Source organism: Galleria mellonella, unplaced genomic scaffold (genome assembly GCF_026898425.1).
Source record: "Galleria mellonella isolate WM207_F2 unplaced genomic scaffold, CSIRO_AGI_GalMel_v1 utg56, whole genome shotgun sequence".
Classification (NCBI taxonomy): Eukaryota; Metazoa; Arthropoda; class Insecta; order Lepidoptera; family Pyralidae; genus Galleria; species Galleria mellonella.
The window spans coordinates 2,873,031-2,893,203 of record NW_026442117.1 but is presented as its reverse complement, the minus strand read 5'-3'; the positions used below and the strand labels follow the sequence as shown (position 1 = coordinate 2,893,203).

At 31.7% G+C, this 20,173-nt stretch overlaps 2 protein-coding genes and 1 long non-coding RNA gene across 7 annotated transcripts; 1 reads left to right on the top strand and 2 right to left on the bottom strand.

Moving 5' to 3' along the window:
* The first annotated feature begins 5,397 nt into the window (after positions 1-5,397).
* LOC113515995 (voltage-dependent anion-selective channel) lies at positions 5,398-13,427 on the top strand. Its single transcript, XM_026900323.3, has 6 exons — positions 5,398-5,530; positions 6,238-6,396; positions 6,716-6,879; positions 7,336-7,563; positions 9,461-9,669; positions 12,926-13,427. The coding sequence occupies exons 2-6, from the start codon at positions 6,241-6,243 to the stop codon at positions 13,015-13,017; spliced, it is 849 nt and encodes a 282-aa protein (XP_026756124.1). The 5' UTR covers positions 5,398-5,530; positions 6,238-6,240; the 3' UTR covers positions 13,018-13,427.
* Positions 7,539-9,467, bottom strand: LOC128201612 (uncharacterized). Its single transcript, XR_008253330.1, has 3 exons — positions 8,440-9,467; positions 8,085-8,303; positions 7,539-7,654 (listed from the first exon to the last, which is right to left on the bottom strand). It is a non-coding gene; the product is annotated as an uncharacterized LOC128201612 (long non-coding RNA).
* Positions 13,428-14,232: 805 nt separating the features above from the next.
* Positions 14,233-19,640, bottom strand: LOC113515949 (COP9 signalosome complex subunit 4). 5 transcript variants are annotated; one of them, XM_026900255.3, is made up of 10 exons: positions 19,522-19,640; positions 18,901-19,001; positions 18,661-18,740; positions 17,653-17,804; positions 17,193-17,296; positions 16,548-16,733; positions 16,080-16,198; positions 15,499-15,653; positions 15,207-15,423; positions 14,233-14,613 (listed from the first exon to the last, which is right to left on the bottom strand). In XM_026900255.3, the coding sequence occupies exons 2-10, from the start codon at positions 18,981-18,983 to the stop codon at positions 14,480-14,482; spliced, it is 1,230 nt and encodes a 409-aa protein (XP_026756056.2). In that variant the 5' UTR covers positions 18,984-19,001; positions 19,522-19,640; the 3' UTR covers positions 14,233-14,479. The 5 variants fall into 5 exon arrangements, with proteins under 5 accessions (XP_026756056.2, XP_026756053.2, XP_026756055.2 ...); XM_026900252.3 differs by having other exon boundaries at positions 19,480-19,631; XM_026900254.3 differs by having other exon boundaries at positions 19,485-19,622.
* Between the last annotated feature and the right edge of the window lie 533 nt (positions 19,641-20,173).

Here is a 20,173-nt window from a genome sequence, read left to right as displayed (position 1 = left end):
GGGTTAACAGACCTGCCTTTTCCATTCTCATCAATAATCCTTCACTAGTAGTGCCCCAGCAGCGTATATCGATAGCGCAGACGGGGTTATCATTTTCATCCATCAAAAAATAGTTAACTAGGTCATTTTTACTATAGTATGTCTCATTCCCATGGGAAAATATAAAAATTCGCAGCGTGAACAACGTCCCGAGTACAGCCATTTATTTACTCTTTTTTTTTGTTATTGAAGATATATTTGCTAACATATCAATTAAATAATTTTATGAAAAAAATATTCATAAATATTTCTGAAACATTATAAACAAGTTTTATAATATTATAATAATTATCCAGTTTTTTTTTATGACAATGTAATGGTACCTAAATCCCACCCGCACTAACGGTATAGACCTGCAGAGTATCAGTGACGGATGATGGGTGAGGATGAAAGGAAAAGTCAGTTAGTCCACCGTAATTAATACATTTGAAATTTAGCACGATGGTATTCAGGGGGATCCCGTAGAAGTCGACGTGGTTGGGTATATTGCTAGCAATGGGGGGGCCCTTAGTCTCCATTACTAACAATCCCTTACCCCACGTAATTACCTAGATTGCTCTATATTTAATATGACCATACCTATGTTACCTATACTTACTTTTAGACTTTTCTAGAATTCATTCAATAGAAATAGCCGCGGACAGCTGTGGGTTATATATTACAAAATACAAAACAAAACACTGGTTCGAAGATCAATCAGATAAATGACATAACTGGGCATCTCACAAATTACAACCAGCCCAAACAAACCAAATGAACGTCTAAATAAAGAATCGTGTATTATTTTTGAATTTGCAAAAAATACGCTTTTCAGACTCTTTTTACCAGTAGGTAGATGGGTAGTTGTATCTACCTGCAGTGTTTTGTTCAATGATTATTGTTTATTATACTTCAAATTGTACTAATTTTATAGTTTCTAAATTAGCACTAGATGACTGTACAATCGTAAATGGAGTTAAATTTACTGAAAACTTTTGGAACGGTGCCAAATTAAAGTTTTTGAAACAATAACCTCATGAAAGTCATTTATTTTTGTTCCTTTGCATAGTACAACTCTCTCTACTACCTAATAATTATAAATTAGTAAAGTTACAGCAGTTATATACCAATAAATGAAACTCGCGTGTAAAAGTGCTATAAAATATACAAAAACAGTTTATTTTGATCAAGTGGTGATCAAAATCCACAATTAGGTAGGTATGTTGCAACTCGAGCAGCGAAAATGTTCTAGTTTCTTTCTTACTCATATGTGCCAATGTCTATACGTTCTACTATAATTATAGTTTTGTCAGTTTGTCTTTGCACGTCATCGTGAAAATTAATGAACTGATTTTAATAAAAATTTACATAGTTTTAGATAATATTCTAGTCTAGCAGAACATTTCTTTACGAATGTTACTATGTTAATAAATAGACGAACGCGTTAGATATAACACATGTGGTATGGTCCGTAAAAACGTAACTGTTACGTATCTTTTGTGAGCTTGCATAAGTCTTGTTTGATATTTAAGTATTTATAAAATTATACCATTCTGCATGGGTATCATCATAGACATGATGAAAAAGGGTTCAATGTATTCCTAAATGGTATACGGAACCCTAATTACTGAAAGCTTACAATATTCTTAGAGAAACTTAATTATTATAGTCACATTTTTTACAACAAAATCCTTACTATTCTAACTAATGAAATGAAATATTTATGTGCTTTAAATAGACATTTGACATAATAAAGGTAATGTGACAGGACTTTTTGGCATCTATTTAATTGCCTTAAAATCGTAGTCGCATGCAAATCTAATTTATAATTTAAATAAGTATACAAATTAAAATTTGTGATTATTAAGGTTAAAGAAAAAGAAAAAAACAAATTTAAATAAAAAAATATTTAATATTATAAAGATGAAAGTGCGTTTATTTGTTTGTTATTTCTTAGCTTTTTAACGGCGTAATTAAATCGTCATAAAATTTGGTAACATATCCCAGTCACGCTGACGAAGTCGTTGGCAAAGATTAGTAGCATAAGATTCTTATTTATTATTATTAATTTATTCTCATGATAAGAATAAATTCTTATACAAATAGTGCCAGTAGCTGTATAAATCAGTTATTCCCAATTTTTCTGACCCACCACCCCTTTAAAATAAAAACATCAACGCTACGATAATATAACTATCTCAATTTCTCTCTAAATTAGTTACTACGCTCTATTAGTGGCGTTCAAAATGGCAAAAAAATTGATAAATATCATTAAATAAAATGTGAAAGTATTAATATGCTGAGCGGTATTGTCAATAATAATCAGATAGATAAAGCCTAATAGATTCAATAAATTCAAATACCTAAACAATCTAGACGTCTTTTACTGACATATTTATTTTCGGTAATAGTATTGTTTACATATAATTTAATGATTTATTCATAATTATGTTAATTCTTGATTATTTATATGGTTTACAAAATACTGTACTAAATAAAATTGTAGATTTTTCGTGTCCGTTCAAATTTCCGACTGTAAAAGCAGCTTTTAGACAAGAAGTTATACCGTGTATTCGATCTGTAAGTCAATATTAATTCATATAAATCTTTATCTTTGAGTGGCTACATATAATAAAATATTTTTATTATATATATTTTTATTTATTTATTTATACCTATCGGTCTTTTCAATTGTAAAGACATTTTATTTATTTATTTTTAACTATAACATCTAAGTCGATTGGTACACATGTATGACTGTAACTACAAATAAACTGTCAGTTTTCTCATATTGGGTTTGCTGGAAGAAATCTCTATTGGAGATAAGCTCGCCTTATTATCTTTGTTTTTACATTTCAATAACCTTTTGTGTACAATAAAGAATAAAATCACGACGAAGCCTAAAGCTATACATATTATTTTAGGAAGCGTAGTTTATAATAATACAGAGTTAATAATAATAAGTTTATAATAATAATAAGTAATACTGAGTCTATAATGATATTTTTTGTAATATTCCTCTGTTTATTTATATGTTGTTATTTTTTTTATTGACGATAATGGAATGGTAATCCCGCCTGCGCTATCGGTATACTCTGGCGGGGCACCAGTGATGATAAATGACGATGAAGCAGGTCAGTTAGCCCATCGTGACTAATTCAACAAGAATTAACCACGATGGTTTCCAAGGGGAACCACGTGGAGGTCAACCTGATAAGGTATATTGCTGGCAATAGGGCTGTCAAACTCCATTACTTACAATCTCTTTCCCCCTATATGTTGTTATTTGAGTGTTATTTAGCATTTAACATAAAAACGGACTGACAGATTGAGATGAAATTTTCAGAATATATTAAACTAAATATGTTAACACATAGACTACATAAACTTTTAATCAACATAGTTATAATGATACTAAGATGATGGTGATGATGTAAGCCGTTAATTGTCTACTGAACATTGGCTTCCCGCTACTGTACAGTTAGGCTTTGGTGCTGTTTTATATTTTTTGTTGATACTATATATTGATGAAATACAGTATTATGATCAGTAAATCATAGGGACCAGAGGAAGACTTTGTACAAAAGACATTCGCTTGGGTACCTCTGTCCCATTCGTGTTTCAACCATAAAGCAATTGTGTTTGCATGGCTGTGTTTCTGTTTGAAGGATGGGATATGGTGTGAAGTTACAGGGTACAGAGGAATAACACCTGAGTCCTCAGGAATGGCAACGCATGGGGGGTATTATGGGCGAAACAATATACTCTGTTATGTTCATGGTACTGCTCATGTCTATAGGCAACGGTTACCACTTTCCATCAGATGGGCCGTCAGCTTTTTTGCCATTCTAAGTTGTATAAAAAAAAAGTTTTTTTTATGGGATGAAAATAGAATGGTAACTCTGCCTGTGCTCTCGGTTGGTATACACCGACAGGGAATATGCGATGATAATGATGAATACCGCAATATAAAAAACTATGAACACTCCCCCCCCCCCCCCACACTTCCAAACATGGTAGATGGGGTATTAAATTATTAAATAATTAAAATCATCAATATTCTTAGTAGTTTTAATACCTAGGATGGTACGTTCGGTGAAAAGGTGATTTGTACAGATGAAGATGGAAACCGAATCGATTGTCCTTTGACGAGTGAAGATGATAATTATAATGATCATATGGATATATTTGCTAGAGAAGTATTTGGTCCTGTAAGTAAATAATAATTCTTAAATTAAGAGACTAGATATAATATAATATTGTACTTAGGTCTTGTGATGCTATTAAAGAAGCACTACAAGACCCACGCCACAAGGCCGAATTAGGGCTTAGCATCCAATTTTTCATTTTGAATTAATAGAATGTAAGAATAAGAAGTTAGTTAGACTATTATGCCAAGTATTACAATAGGAAGAGTTAGTAACTATGTATTAGGATATAAGGTATTCAATAAAACATAGGTAGTAACAACAATTTATTGGGCTTTGCTAAACTATTACAGACGTTATATATCTCCTTTTAGTGGCGGTTTATCAGCAGGCTCAATAGGCTTGGAGCCTAGGACGGAAGATTTTAGGGACGGCAATTTAGGGCTAATTTTTTTTTAAATCATAAAAATTTTTATTAATATGATTGCAACTATAGTAAAGAATATCAGAAGTCTGGAAAAACGGCAAAATTTGAATAGCCGGCAAATATCCACTACTGTCTATCTTACACTAGAATTAAAGTGTGTCTTACTGAAATAAAACTTTCCGCATTCCCTGCAATCGCGCTATCTGTATGAAATGAGCTTTTAGCCGAGATTTCCCTAGCCTAGAATCTATTGTATGGCGAGGTTTTCAGCTATGTGTCTTCAGTATACACAATTGGCACATACATCACTGTTGTTGCAGAAATACAGACGTCCTAGGCTATAAGTATTAGTAAGCATTTACTCTTAGCATTTACCATTAGGCGGGCCATAAGCTTGATACACCTTCGCGTTAGACATTAAAAAACAGAAACCTCAAATAGCCTAATCAAAGACAGCTTTATTTGTACTATAGAGGCTGGACTTGTAATTATAAAGTACATTTTAATTGTTGTAAAGTAAAATTAATCCTCTCATCTGCGATCTCAGTGTCATGCCCATGTATTTTAGTTACCTGCATACGTTACGTACCTACATTTACGTCATTGACGTTACGTCAAATCAATTATGGTCAAATCAAGTATTATTTAAATATTACATTATTTTCAATATTGATTCCAAGTTATGCTGACAATATTTAATAGTTTTATTATTTTTAACAAAAATCCATTTCATAGTATTTTTAAAAATGCTAAAATTATATTAATGTAATAATATCAATAGTGTTATATCCGGTATGTATTATTTTGCACGCCCTCTAGCGTTAATGTATTCAAACTAAAACTGTCTTGTGGTGCGGTGCAGAGGTTTGCCACGGCAATTTTATTGCCCGAATATTACAGTTATTTAGTTTCTAACTGTGAATAAATATATACCTCTGTAAGTATCATTTCTCAAGTTTACAAGAAAGTATTTTAGTGTGTACTTCATAGAAAAAATCATTTATGTTAGGTTACACTATACATTACCATCAGCCGGTTTTCTTGGAGAAATTATCGACGTCATCCCCCTTTATTCTAATTTTATGTCACTTGATCCAGTAAAAATGTGTCTAGAATTCATTGTATATTTTGGAATAATTCATTACCAGCTTATTTTAATATCTTTGTAACTGTGCCCACTGGAGATGTGATGTGATGTGCCTGACATGTGATTTCTCCTATTAGTTTCAATTGGGCAGATTTTCTTAAGGTCAAGTTTACGATGACTCGTATATTAAGTTTATCAGTAGTTATTTACATGTGATTAGAGACATCAATTTGTTCTAACTTTGATGGATGATGTATGAGTTGTAGTCTAATAGTGTTATGTAATAGCTTCAATGAAAGTGGCTTGTAAATATGTCTATGTCGCGAAGACAACCCAACCCTGACCCAGCTGGCACAGATGGTCAATTTAGCGATTTTTGTTACTACAACTAATATTCTTATTTCTAAAAAATACTAATCCACCAGAATGAATTATTTTATATTGATATGTCACATCCTATTTATGAATCAGATAAATGTTTCTAAAACTAAATTAGAATTTTATATTTTTTTAAGTTAATATTTAATGTTTACTTAGAAGACAATAATTTTTATCAGATAATGGCCCCTCCCTATTATGCTGATCTTGGAAAGAAGGCAAATGATGTCTTCGGCAAAGGATACCACTTTGGTGTGTTCAAACTTGATCTTAAGACTAAGAGTGAGTCTGGTGTGGAGTTCAGCAGTGGTATTACCTCCAACCAGGAGAGTGGAAAGGTATAATTAAAAGAAAATAAATTGATTAATTCTTACTAAATATCACCTTGTCAGAATTATTATATTATATTATACAGTTGCAGTAAACTAAAGTATATTGCTCTCTGTTAAAACAAATTTTATGTAATATGAAATCTATAACAAATTTAATGTTATAGTACTTCTTACATTACTTATTTAGTTTGTAACCAAGTAGTTCTAAAGCTTTACTATATTTTATATAGTTGTTGAGTTATTTGAAGATAGTTACCGACAGTTGTATCATAACTGCTCAGTTGACATTGTTAACTAAAGTTTGATCATGAAATAATTGCCACAGGTATTTGGCAGCCTTTCATCCAAATATGCTGTGAAAGACTACGGTCTCACATTCACAGAGAAATGGAACACGGACAACACACTGGCCACTGATATCACTATTCAGGATAAGATTGCTGCCGGTCTTAAAGTAACATTGGAGGGCACATTTGCACCACAAACAGGGTAAGATGTGCATTATTTGACATTTCGGGACTGAAATAATATTTAACTAAAAAATAAATTTAGTTTGGACTCCATATTAAAAATAACATGATGATTTAAGATTTCCAAATACAGGGTTTAAATATTTCTAAACAATGATACAAGAAATGATGAAAAAGTGTATTTTTTCTTGCAAGCCAATGGCAATATTTTAGAATAGAGAGGGGGGTTTACATTAAGGGAATATATGCTCACTTTTTATAATATTGTTATTATTAGATATAAAGTTATTACCTGTTGCATAATTATGTATTGCATAAATTGATATTTAGGCTTTTATTTACAAGTTGTCTGATGATGATAATTCACTGTATTTCTATGACAAATTTTAGAGAATTTTATATAACAACTTTTTAGAATCAACCCCAATGATCAAGTAATTCTACAATTTTGCATATATTACTCATAAAATTTTAGGAGCAAGACAGGGAAATTGAAGTCTTCATATGCCAATGATACAGTGGCGATAAACACCAACTTGGATTTAGATCTCGCTGGTCCCATTGTGGATGTAGCAGCTGTGCTCAAGTACCAGGGCTGGCTTGCTGGTGTTCACACACAGTTTGACTCACAGAAGGCCAAGTTTGCTAAGAACAACTTTGCTCTTGGCTACCAAACTAGGGACTTTGCACTCCATACCAATGTGTAAGTATAAACTATAGTGTATATTTAAAGTATATTTTATAAAGTTATTCCACAATGAAAGTCTATTGTTTAGCAGTGGGTAAATTAATGGCTGAAATTATAACATATACAACAATAATACAATTAATAAATCACCTAAGAGATTATACTTTTTTCAATAGTAATCAACAAACAATAACAATATTGATTTGTTTGAAAAAAAATATCACCCTAATCTAATGTGGGTATATATTTTACCAGAGGGAGACTACAAAAATTATATGTATGTGGGTACTTGTTTCCCATCCATATTTTTGCTGTGAAGCAGCAGTAATAGTATCAAAAGTAATTTGAAAGTGGATACACTAAGAGGTGCATGTAAGGATAAAAAACCTTTTGAACATTATTCACTCTGCTTACTTTATATTAGTAAAAGAATATAAATGCAGTCCAAAATATAATAAGGTGTTTGCTAAAAAAATTTTTAGTCATTGTGTTAAACATTTATTATTTAACAAATTACAAAGTGAAGTGAGGCTTACTGCAATGTGAATCACAGATATTGATTTTATAGGATTACATAACAGGCCACTTTGAATTCAGTATGTCATGTGTCCTCACTTCATACGTCTCTTATATCCAGTATAATCCAGATGACATTGACTCTAATGTTTGGTCTCATCTTACTATTGTTCTTCAAGACATATGTACAATGAATCAACTTTGTTACATACACACATTTTGCTTATTCAAATATATATCTATAAAAGAAAAATAGATAATAAATATTTTGTTTCTATATAAATCTATTTATATTATTTCGAATTCAATGTTCACATTTCAAATACGCTCCTTAAAGAAAGTGTTATGAACTCTCAATATCATCTTATACCTGACCTCTTATTATTTTTATTGACGTCTCATTGACCACACTTTGTATTAGTTCAGTGGTACACTGACTGCAAGTAGGTCCAATTTTGCTTTTTATTATTCAGTTGTTAAATTACATTACTGGATAACTTTTATTGCTATAGTTTCTTTATACGAGCTTTGTTACGAAAATATACAATTTCGTAGAACTTTAATCTTATCACATTTTTAAACATAAAATAGGTTTATGAAATAATGTTTATCTCACTGGTAATTTTTTTTGCTATGCTCTGTATGTGTGATATCTTTGTATATATTTTTAGGATTTTAATGAAATAGCAAATACAAAATCTTTATAATTTCGTCATGTCCGCCTCTTTTTATATTATAGCATAATAATTAAAGCTTAAGTTCAATCTTTCAATTTAACTCAGTGGGTTTCGTTTCCAATTTTTCTATTTAAAAATTAATGAAATAATTTTTAAATATGATTAATTTTCTATTCATAGGAACCCTTTAGAAATCACAAAACTAGGTATTTTAAATTTACAGTGGCTTTAATAGAAATTTGCAGTGACTTTAAAAGAACAGACATTATTAGAGGCTTAAATGATATTGATAGAACATTGAGCCTCAAAAACAGATCAACTTTTTGTCAGCTAATAGTCAAATTAGCTGACTCGTTTTTTTATTATTGTTCTATATACTTACGCATGTTATGTACCTTGCTATAATTAATTATTTAGTAAATAAAATTAGTTTTAACGCATTAATAATATGTCAAAATTATAAAACAAAATAAATATAGAAGTTATAAAGGAATCACTCATAACTATTTATTACGCAAAATTGTATGAAAAAGTTGACTCGCTTTTCTCAAAGCATTTGTATGAAGACACTCTATCTATATTATCTAAGATTAGAGGATTTTAAAATAAAAACTTTTTAAGAATTTGTATGTCTCAACAAGATGGTACTGTGCGACATTGAAACCTTTTTCATATAAAATTGTTACATTACTAATATAGTGATGTGTTTTCATAAACAGTGACAATGGCAAGGACTTTGGTGGTTCCATCTACCAGAAGGTGTCTGACAAGCTGGACTGTGGTATCAGCATGAAGTGGACCTCTGGCTCCTCGGATACACTATTCGGCGTTGGCGCCAAATTCGCGCTGGACCAAGATGCGTCCTTGCATGCCAAGATCAACAACAAATCCCTCATTGGTCTTGGTTATCAACAGAAGTTGCGCCCAGGTGAGATATTTTTTGGGTTTCTCTGATATATACATATGCCAGACTAAGATTTTTTTAGATAATAGCGTGAAATAAGATAAAAATTATCTTGTGTTAACAAAATGAATTACCTACATTTATTAACATATTTCATTCTTTTATTGTGGTTGAGTAACTAATATACATTCATACAAACTTACATTTATGATATTAGTAATCATTAAACCCAACATTATGACAGAAGACAAACCATGAAATTAGTGATGTAGAAGAAAAGTTGACGGAAGTAAATAAACTCGCATTACATAACAGGATTGTATTTATATTACTCGTCCATGAAACTGCTCTAGTTTGTTATTATTAAGCTTTCAGTGTGAGAGATCTGTGTAACTTTAGCGGATTATACAAAAATCTTGTTTCGATTCTTGTGAACCGAGTTTTTAACTCCCCCAGGTTGACAATCATAATGGCAATGTAGAAAGTTTTTACAAATACCATAGTGCTATGCGAGTTATCTTCACATTACATTGTGTGTACCTATAAAAAGGTGGGATAGTAGTTGTAATCGTGCGTTTACGTGGGAAATTCATGTAGTACCTAATTGAATTGAAAATAAAGTGATAAAAATTTAAAATACTTATTAGAAATGAAATCGCAGGCCGCCGAGTATCAAATAGTTGATAATTGTTTTGTGTATATCATCATCACCTCAATCATCATCATCATCAATGATTTTATGTGTGCACTATCATCATCGATTTTGGATCGTGTGGTTTCTTTTTTCGACAGGGTTTACTGACTTCTGAGTTAATATACAAATTTTATTAGTAGTCTATTTTTTTTATTTTAATTGTTAATCTATTCAAATATCACCTCACTTGACTATCCAAACTTAGTGTTCTTAGACAAATATAAATGGTAGGTTATGTATTTTTAAATTATATATTTGACATTATTTTTGATTTCTAAGTTATCATGGTCATATAGTTCATAGACCTGGGTTTAATGCAGTGGCTTACAAGGTAAGCAAAAACCCTGAGGCAAAAAATGAATTAGGGCTCATTTGTTCCTTATTCGTCGTGTTCCGAATTTACATACTCCCGGTTTATCGTAATCTAAATGCGTTATCAAGCGCGTGCTATTGAGACGAGCTATTTGACGGCGCGTTTGTAAAACCAGCCTAAACATATAGGGGAGTTCCTTGCCTTTTATACAAAGATGTTCGAGACTTGTTGGGAATTCCCCTGTATTTTTTTTTTTTCAAATAAGATGCCATTATTAAAGTTGCGTTCCTGGAATCTGGTTTATTTATGTAAGTCAGGATCCGAGGGTTCCCTCCTGAGCTTGGGAGCCCCGGGACACTGCCCCGTCTAGCCCTCGCGTAGTTAAGCCACTAATAAGATGTATGGAGATAACAATGTTAGATAATATATAAAAGTATCAATCGATCCATCACCAGTTTTATGCGGCTGCAATGTACAATTTATCTTGTACGTGTGTTGAAATTAATCATAATAACCTCGCCTCGATATGTAGATCTTAACACGTGAATAAGTTGTCATAAATTTACATGTTCTTTATTATTTGTATTAATTGATTATAATTAAATTATGCCCTTTATTGTCGTTTATATGAACACTGAGAGACAACTAATCAACAATGGTGCCGTAATAATTTTTCGACAACTCCACTGTTCTATTAACCCTTTTAGTGCTGGGCGAAACAGAGGTGCCTATGCGAAAAAAGCCGGCCGAATTTCACAGTTTTATAAAGGATAGGAAAAACGTCGTCCACAAAGATTTCAAACAAAAAAAAAAATTTTTTTATTATCTTGTAATGAAATTAGATCATTTATAACGCATTACAAATTTATTTTGAGATAGTTCTCCCGCAATGCGAGTAGTAAACCGCTACAAGGCGCGAGCCGATATATCGGCTCCCGGCACTAAAAGGGTTAATATTATAAGTGCGAAAGTTTGTAACGATGGATGGATGGATAGACGGATGTTTATAACTTTTTCACGCAAAAACTATTGAACGGACTTGAATGAAATTTGATACGTAGATAAATTATATCTTGATTTATATTTTTCCCAAAATTTTCGCAGTTCCTTTCACCAATAAAGCAAAAGAGTTTGTAGAGGTAAAAAGTGCATTAAAAATTTTGAGATACATAAACGGATTTACTGCCGTAATACTAATACTAGTAATAAGTTACTAATATTCATTAATAGTTTGTAGTCAGTTGTAATGCTAATGTGTTCAGTGGTAAAATGTAACACCTAAACGTTTTAGTCAATCATCGTATACAATGGGGGCGTGGCCTATTTGTATAAATCTAAATGATTACATGACTTAGTTCAAATTTATTTACATTTGTTTGTGGCGGTATGCTATAAAATCTAACAGTGTCATCACCTCTTACGATTAGAAAAAAAAAATTACGACTCAATAATCACTTTTATGATGGGGTATTCCGAGGCATTTATTTGTTGCTACTATTGTATTGAAAGATATGCTGGAATTTGGTCAAAATTATTTAAATCCATCGTGTAGGTGATGAGCATATCTCTTGGGTATATTTGATTTTTTAAAGGTGTTATCATATAGGACGGTTAGTGGGAACCTTTTTGGTGTCGGTCATATTCAGACCTTTGGACTGTAAGTTTACCAGAGGGAGACTTTGTACAAAGGTCGTTTGCTTAGGCACTTCTAACCCATTCGTGTTTCTACCATGAAGCAGTTGTGTTTGCATGACTGTGTTTCGGTTTGAAGGGTAGGATATGGCAGTAAATTTACAGAGTACAGAGGAATAATATCTGAATCCTCAAGAATGGCAACGCATGGAAGGTATCATGGGCGAAACAGTAAAACACTCTGTTATGTTCATGGTACTGCTCATGTCTATAGGCGACGGTTACTACTTTCCATCAGGTGGGCCGTCAGCTTGTTTTCCATTGTAAGTTGCATAAAAAAAAATATTTTAATTATGCAATAGTTATTCTGGTTATGATGGTTTACAAGCGGATCCATAAATTAGAGCCGTGTCTTCACGCTCAGTTTCTTAGGATGTAGCCAAAGAGTACGGAGCTAACTGCTTCTATTACCTTTAACTTTATACAAGTTGTTCCCTAAGCCATAGTTATCATATGATATTATGTTTATTCATAACAACTGTCACGCCATGTTACTGTATCTTATCAAGTCTTATCTGTAATATAGCGAAATGTTTCAGAATTGTATATGAGATTAAATCTATGTATGTTATTTGTTACAGGCGTGACTCTGACGTTGTCTGCTGCGATTGACGGGCAGAACTTCAACGCCGGCGGACACAAGGTCGGCGTCGCCCTCGAATTGGAACCCTAGGCACTCTGATTATTTAATCTTGTAGATACACATTACCACATTCACTATTATGTAATAACATAAAACAAGCATATATAGAGATATCAATCAAAATAATATCTTCAGTGTTCCCCTTATAATGTAATTTAGTGTTCGAAACGCTGTTATAAAATTTACATCTGTTAGCCGCCATCTAATGTCAGTATATTTGTTTGTATCAAGATGGCGGACGCGTTATCTTCTAGTAAAGATTAGCGTGTATGTATTGTTTAACATGCGGTCCTTCGAACCATCCCTATTTTTTTTTTTTGCTAATTTTATCCGTATATCTTGAACTTTCCCAGTTGATGTCTTGTAAATAAACACCTACGGTGTATTGTCCTATTAATTGAATGGAAATAAATATTAATAGTTTGTTGCGAGCAGCATCATTCACTTGTTTTATTATACCTGACGACCCGGTCAACCCGGTTGTCGTTCTCCTGAACTAATCCCATGTTCCCGTACGTCCGCCATGTAGTCGAGTGATAGGCCAACGGAAAAGAAGTGCTATTTCTATTTGCTATATTATATTTATACGATATATTTTTCATTTCGATAAGATATTAAATTTTTATAACTATCTGTTTTTAATATTTATATTTTTTAATATTTAGTTCCTAATGGGGTAATCGAAAGCAGGCATGTTTTTTTTTAATTTGTGATAATGAAATGGTAACCCTGCCTACGCTTTCGGTATACGTTGGCGGGGCACCAGTGAGGGATGATAGGTGACTATGAAAAATCAGGTTAGCCAATCATGACGAATTCCACTAGAATTAATCACGATAGTTTCCAGGGCGAACTGTGTGGAGGTCGACCTGATAGGGTATATTGCTAATTATAGGGAAATCAAACTATTACTAACAATCACTTTTCCCCCAGGCAGGTTTGTTTGTTACATTATAGTATATGAAACAATTGACATGCCTATATTTAGAAATAAAGAGTATATTAAAATACCACCATAGCGCTGATTACAAAATTAGTCCTTTTTTTAGTACAACAGCTATTCGAAAATTGTCAAATGTTTGTCTAGGGCGGCTCCTAACCTCTTTATTTTTCACCCATCTTTTCCGAAACAATTCCTACTATACAAACCCTTTGCTACTACATTAGTATCTACTATAAGTCTTCATTTATTTTCTCTAATAACTGCGATGAAAAACTTCTTAGAAAAAAATAAATAAAAAACGATTGACAAGATTTTTGTTTAATTATGCAATATATTCACAATGAAAATGGCTATTAAAGGTAAGGACAAATTTGTTTCATTTATATTTTGTGGTAAATAGCAGATGTTATCAAATGATTTCTGGTTTTTCTTTAGCGATATTTGAAAAAAGAAGTCATCTTCACAAAAGCAGGACAAACAATGCTGATTATAACTATATAAAATAATCATATTTATGAAATCAAACTAAGCAAGTCGATTGGATCAAAATTACTGTATCATTTCTTCTTCCATGAGTTTCGCCATCCATTCTGGTTCAGCAGCGGCTATCTTTTCAATGAGGCTATTCACTTGATAGCACAGACTTTGAATCTGTTTGTCCCATTGTGGTAGAATCTCGCGAGCTAAAATAAAAAAAAAAAATCAATAAATGTGTCACTATAACTTTTTTAAATACAGGCGAATTAGGAAAATAGGTTCGGCTTGTATTTTTTGTGTGTATGCAACTATATAAATTATGATAATTTGCCTAAGTTATGTCTACTTGTGACTACAGCCGGTGTAACTTGGTCGAAACGTCGAGATAACTCAGGTAAATTACCATAGTTTACCTAAATAATCGCATTAATTCACGTTTCTTATAAACTGTGCAATGCGAAAGTCTAAAAATTAACGTATGCTACTTGACATCTCGACACTTGATTTGATATATTTTTTTGATTTAATATGATTTACTCTTACGTTCGATCTGTATTTTGTCACGGTAAAAGTTATAATTTTATTTTTTCGCCGAATAAATCTTAAATCAACGCATTTTCTTTCATAAATACAATTTCACACACAATGTAAAACTGGTAGATCATATGGCAGATAAATTATGTTATTTACCAGTAAATTTATTGTCATATTCAACCTTTCAAATCTGAACACAGCGTGCTAGTAAGCAGTTCAGCGGCAGAATTAATATTCGACACAGAACTGATTAAGCGTGACTTACTTTCAAAATGTACAACGGAACTGATTTGATCTATGTATCCATTCATTCTGCCCTCGCTGATCATGTGGCTGGCAATTCTCTCGGCTTTCGCTGGTGGTGTCTCGAGCAGTGCGCCCAGTTCCTCAAACGTTATATTATTGTATAGCTTGCTGGCTGACAGTAGGTTGTGCTCGAATACTGCACGGTCCAGGATCGTCGATCCATCAGCTGTAGTTGCCTGATAATGTCAATTATTGTTATAGGTATATTTTGCATTGGTGTATTGTACTTTATTCCAGTTTATTACTATTACCTTCTGATGGGTCTGCATAAGAGCTTCAAATTCGTGCAATTCAGATCTGCGAATTATACGATCCAAGTACATTTTCTCTAGAATTGAATATGCAGGTAGTTGTTGACATCTTTCATCTTTAAAGAGTGTTGCGAGCATTCTAGACCTTTGCTGCCCTAAAAAAATATTTAATTTGTTGAAAATCAGAAACTGTTTTAATACACTGCCACATAATTATCTGTTGTTAAAGACATTTACGATCGCTGGAGAATTAATTTCAATATTAACATTTCTTTTTATAAATTCGTGTGTTTTTCGTAAACGTAAAATATAAATTAATTAACCTTACTTTTCTATACCTACCTTCTTTTGGAATATTTTGATATAGTGTAAGGATAACACTTTTGCTCTCAGTTTACTCTTTCTTGCTACTTGAATAAATTAGGTATTATATTAACTTGCCATACCTACCTCTTTGTAATCTGATATAAAAACATTTTTAAAGTGGAATGAGGCAGCATAGAAGTGATTAACAGATTCAGCATATGCATGCATGCATATAATTGTAATTTTTTTTTTTTATATAATATACGATAATTTACCTGCTGAAGCTAGCACTGTACAGATAAGTGCGTTCCTAAGACACGTCATTCTCTCGTCTTCATGTATAATATTGCGATATGATAATTCATTGTACCTTTGAGCTGCTTCTATAAATTTCCTAAAAAACAATAATAGAGTTCTGAATTATCAACCTCAATCTCACCTCAACATTCTAAAGGAACAATAATATTAATCTATTTTTCCAGTTTCAATACTACCAAAGAAGACTAACTTAGGCATATAGGAATGCCAGGGCCAAATTCAGACTTATTGCAAATGACACTTTCATTGCTGAGACTGGAATAGCCAAAGACAAATTTAAGTCTTATAATTTAAATTACGATAAACAGAAACATTCCTAATCTAGCGAGTGACGTAAGTTCTTGTCTCGGGAAAAGTAAACATATCATTGATGACTATATTATGGCACAATTCATCCTTTGTTATATAAATTAAACATTGCATACCTTCTATAATCCAACACTCGAGCATAGCACACTTTGTAATATACTTGAAGCTGTTCATTAGTAGTTTCGGCTTGCAGTAGTGATGCTCGATTGACAAATGCCTCTGCTTGCACGGGATCATCAACCTCCAAGTACAAGCGAGCTATTTTTAAGTATGTCTCTAACTTGTAATCGACAGAGTATTGCCTGAAAATATTGATCACATAAAATAATTATAATATAAAAAGTATATTCTGATATATAGTTATAGCATAAAATCTAAATCTTATATTCACATTGGCATAGATAACACGTAAGTTTTATTACACTAGAAAAAAGTGACTACAATCATAATGGTAAATCAGTTTTTTTGGTTTAAAAACTATACAACTGAACCAATTTTAATAAAATGCCTACGAACCAATCTGAAAGCATATCCTTTCAGATAAAAAATAAATTTTTAAATGACAGTGTTCTAAGAAAATCTAACTTTCACCATCTTTTGAAATTGGTTGAAAAGGCACTAATACATTTTTGCTATTAGGTTTATTGGCAACCCATATTAAAGTCTAACCACAAAATTTGTTTGTATATTTATATGACTTTAGAAACTTTATTAACTTTAGAAATACTGGAAAATTATAAATATGAAAAAAAGGCACTTACTTCTGGCCAGTTTCTAAAGGAATGCCAACAAGGACATTTGCTGCCTCTTTCCAGTTTTGATTGTGCTCATAGATATCAGCCAAATGTTGTCTAATACTGGCAACCTACAACATTTCAAAAGTAATATTCATGTGACCTCCAGAGAGAGTATCCGTTTGGTAAAATTATACTTCTCTAAAAATTTTATTTATAGTTATACAATCTGCATGAATAGACTATCTAACCCATTTCAGTTATGAAGCAGCTGTGTTTGGGTATTGTAGAGTGGATATGGCAATAAAATTATAGACTATGGAGGCATAATAACAAAGTCCTTAGAAAAGGCAAAGCATAAAGTGTTACTAAATTACCGGTAAGGTGTTACACAATTAAGTTGTCTATCTTTTATACAAAAGTTCTTAGTTTATATTCATCTTGATTAATCTTACTGTCTTGTGTAATTTTTTAAAACTTCCATTACCTGTTCCTCAAATGATATAACCCGAGGTTGAATGACATCAAGTGCAAAATGTGATACTTCTTGGGAAACATTGTCAGGAAGATTGGCAAGGTGGGCACTGACATCTGTGAGCAGCTGTCGAGATATTACTAGGCTTACATTTTCATTTACAACTGCAAAATTTAAACCAAACTGTATTATTATAATACCAATCTCTGTAATAAACAATATAAATTAATTAACTACCCCTAAGGGTACCCACTGACCTTTATAATTAAATTAATTACTAAATATTAAAAAATATATTAAGATTTTGTAACACAATATTTTTTTAGTACATATATAGAGGATTGGGTATTTGTATATAGTATCAGTTCTATACCAAAGACAACCATTGATAGGTCTCCAAATAGAATATCCTTCAATAAATAACAAGGCAATATAAAAAAACCTAAATACCCAAACCCAAGCCAATTTACAAAAAATATTTTCTAAATTGGCCCTATTAGAATTGAACCTGAGACCTTTTTTTTCAAGCAACTTTTGGGTAAAATAAAATATTTTTATACTAATCAGTGAGGTTACTCTTGAAATTAATTACAATAAACTGGCATTGAAATTGAGGTGATTAACACTCTAGAATTACAACTCTAGCAATGCAATGGTGTCATATTGTTCTAATAGATATACATTGTGAAACTTACTAATGCAAACTACAACAAACCAATACCAAATCTAACCTAATTCCTAATTGTTGTTTCATGAGTGCAGCACAAAACTGTCATTATCAATAGATTGGATTTATTTCGATATCAGAATTAAGAGTAGACCTGCTGGCAATCAGTTGAACATTGTATAAAATTTTACCATATACTATCAGGTTCTTTTTCTTATTGAAATAAAAACTATTCTGTTTCTTAAAGTAATAATATCAATATGTGTTCAAAGTTCTATTAAGTGTTGATAATTACAACCATGAATATTGTAATTACAAATTTAACAAACAAAAATCATGATTAAAATACATACTTGCTTCAACGAATGCCTTGAGAGCTTCTGCTAATTCACCTTCTGGGTTTTTGAGAATTTCTATAAGAACATTACGATACCTAAAAATTAATAGAAGCATTTAATATTCTATATGTAACTAGCACATATCTGATTGCTATTTCAACTGTACTTTTTAATAGCCTTTAAGAGTACTAACTGATCAAACTGAGTTTTACATAAAATTTATATTTTACAAGATGTACATAAATAAGTACATACTTTTCTGCTTGATCTCTGTGAAGTCCCCCTGAATTTCTCAGTTCACTCAGATACTGTCTCACTCCTTGCAAATTTAACGGCATTTTGTTTCGATAATGTTCCTGATCAGAAAAGAAAAATATTAATAAAGCAAAATATTTATCGTTAGTAAGTCTAAAATGCAATATGCAATCCAATACATCACATTGGAGGAAAGAGATTGTTGGTAATGGGGTATGACTTATTGCTAGCAATACACCGTCAGGTCGACCTCCAAGCGGTTCCCCATGGAAACCATCGTGGTTAATTCTAGTGGAATTCGTCACGATGGGCTAACCGACCTGATTTCATTGTAACCTATCAGCCCTCATTGGTGCCCCGCCAGCGTATACTGATAGCGCAGGTGGGGTTATCATTCCATTATCACTCATTAAAAAAAATACATCACATCACAGGACAACTAATTATTATATCTAATTAAAAACAGTATCTCAAAATCTAAGAAATGTAAAAAAAAAACAGTATGTATCGATTTTGTACCTATGTTTATCAAAATGTTTAAAAATGAAAATGTTTTGCTGTTAATTATTATCTAAATACCTTACTATTTAAAGTTTATAAATTAAGTTTGTAATCACTAACATAGAAAATAAATAATCACTACGTTTTGGTTACACTACAGATTAAAGAGACTATAGTTACACCATCACAGACTACTTAGAGAAACATCGCGTAATATCGTGGTATAAAAAAAGGAAATAGTTTCACGATATTTTATTTTTACTGTCAATCTTCATATTGAGATATTTTGTATTATTTCGTACTTTTAGTCTAAAAACGATATATCTGCTTCTGCTAACCAATGTTATAAACTAAAATTATTGTATGAGTTAATTCTGTCTTTTGCCACTAAATCGAAAACAATGCCATTTATGAGAAATAAGTGCAGATATAGCAGATTTAGCGATTAAGAAGCATTTGTAATATATAATGCTATACTTTGGTACTTAGAAATCCTTTACAAAGTTTTCGCGTAGTGCGCAGTATTTGTTTGTTTGTAGTGCGCAGTAGTTTATAAGGAATAAGAATTATAAGTAAACTATTTGATCTTTAAAAATATCACCACTAAATCAATATAAAAAAAGTATTGTTTGCATTTTTTCCATTGTTAAGGTTTTTAATTTGTTTACAAACAAATTAAAAGGACATTTGCAAGGAACAAATAAAATACTTAATTTTAATATTTTCAAGAAAAAAAACATTAATGATCGTAGATACAAATTTCAATAAAAAT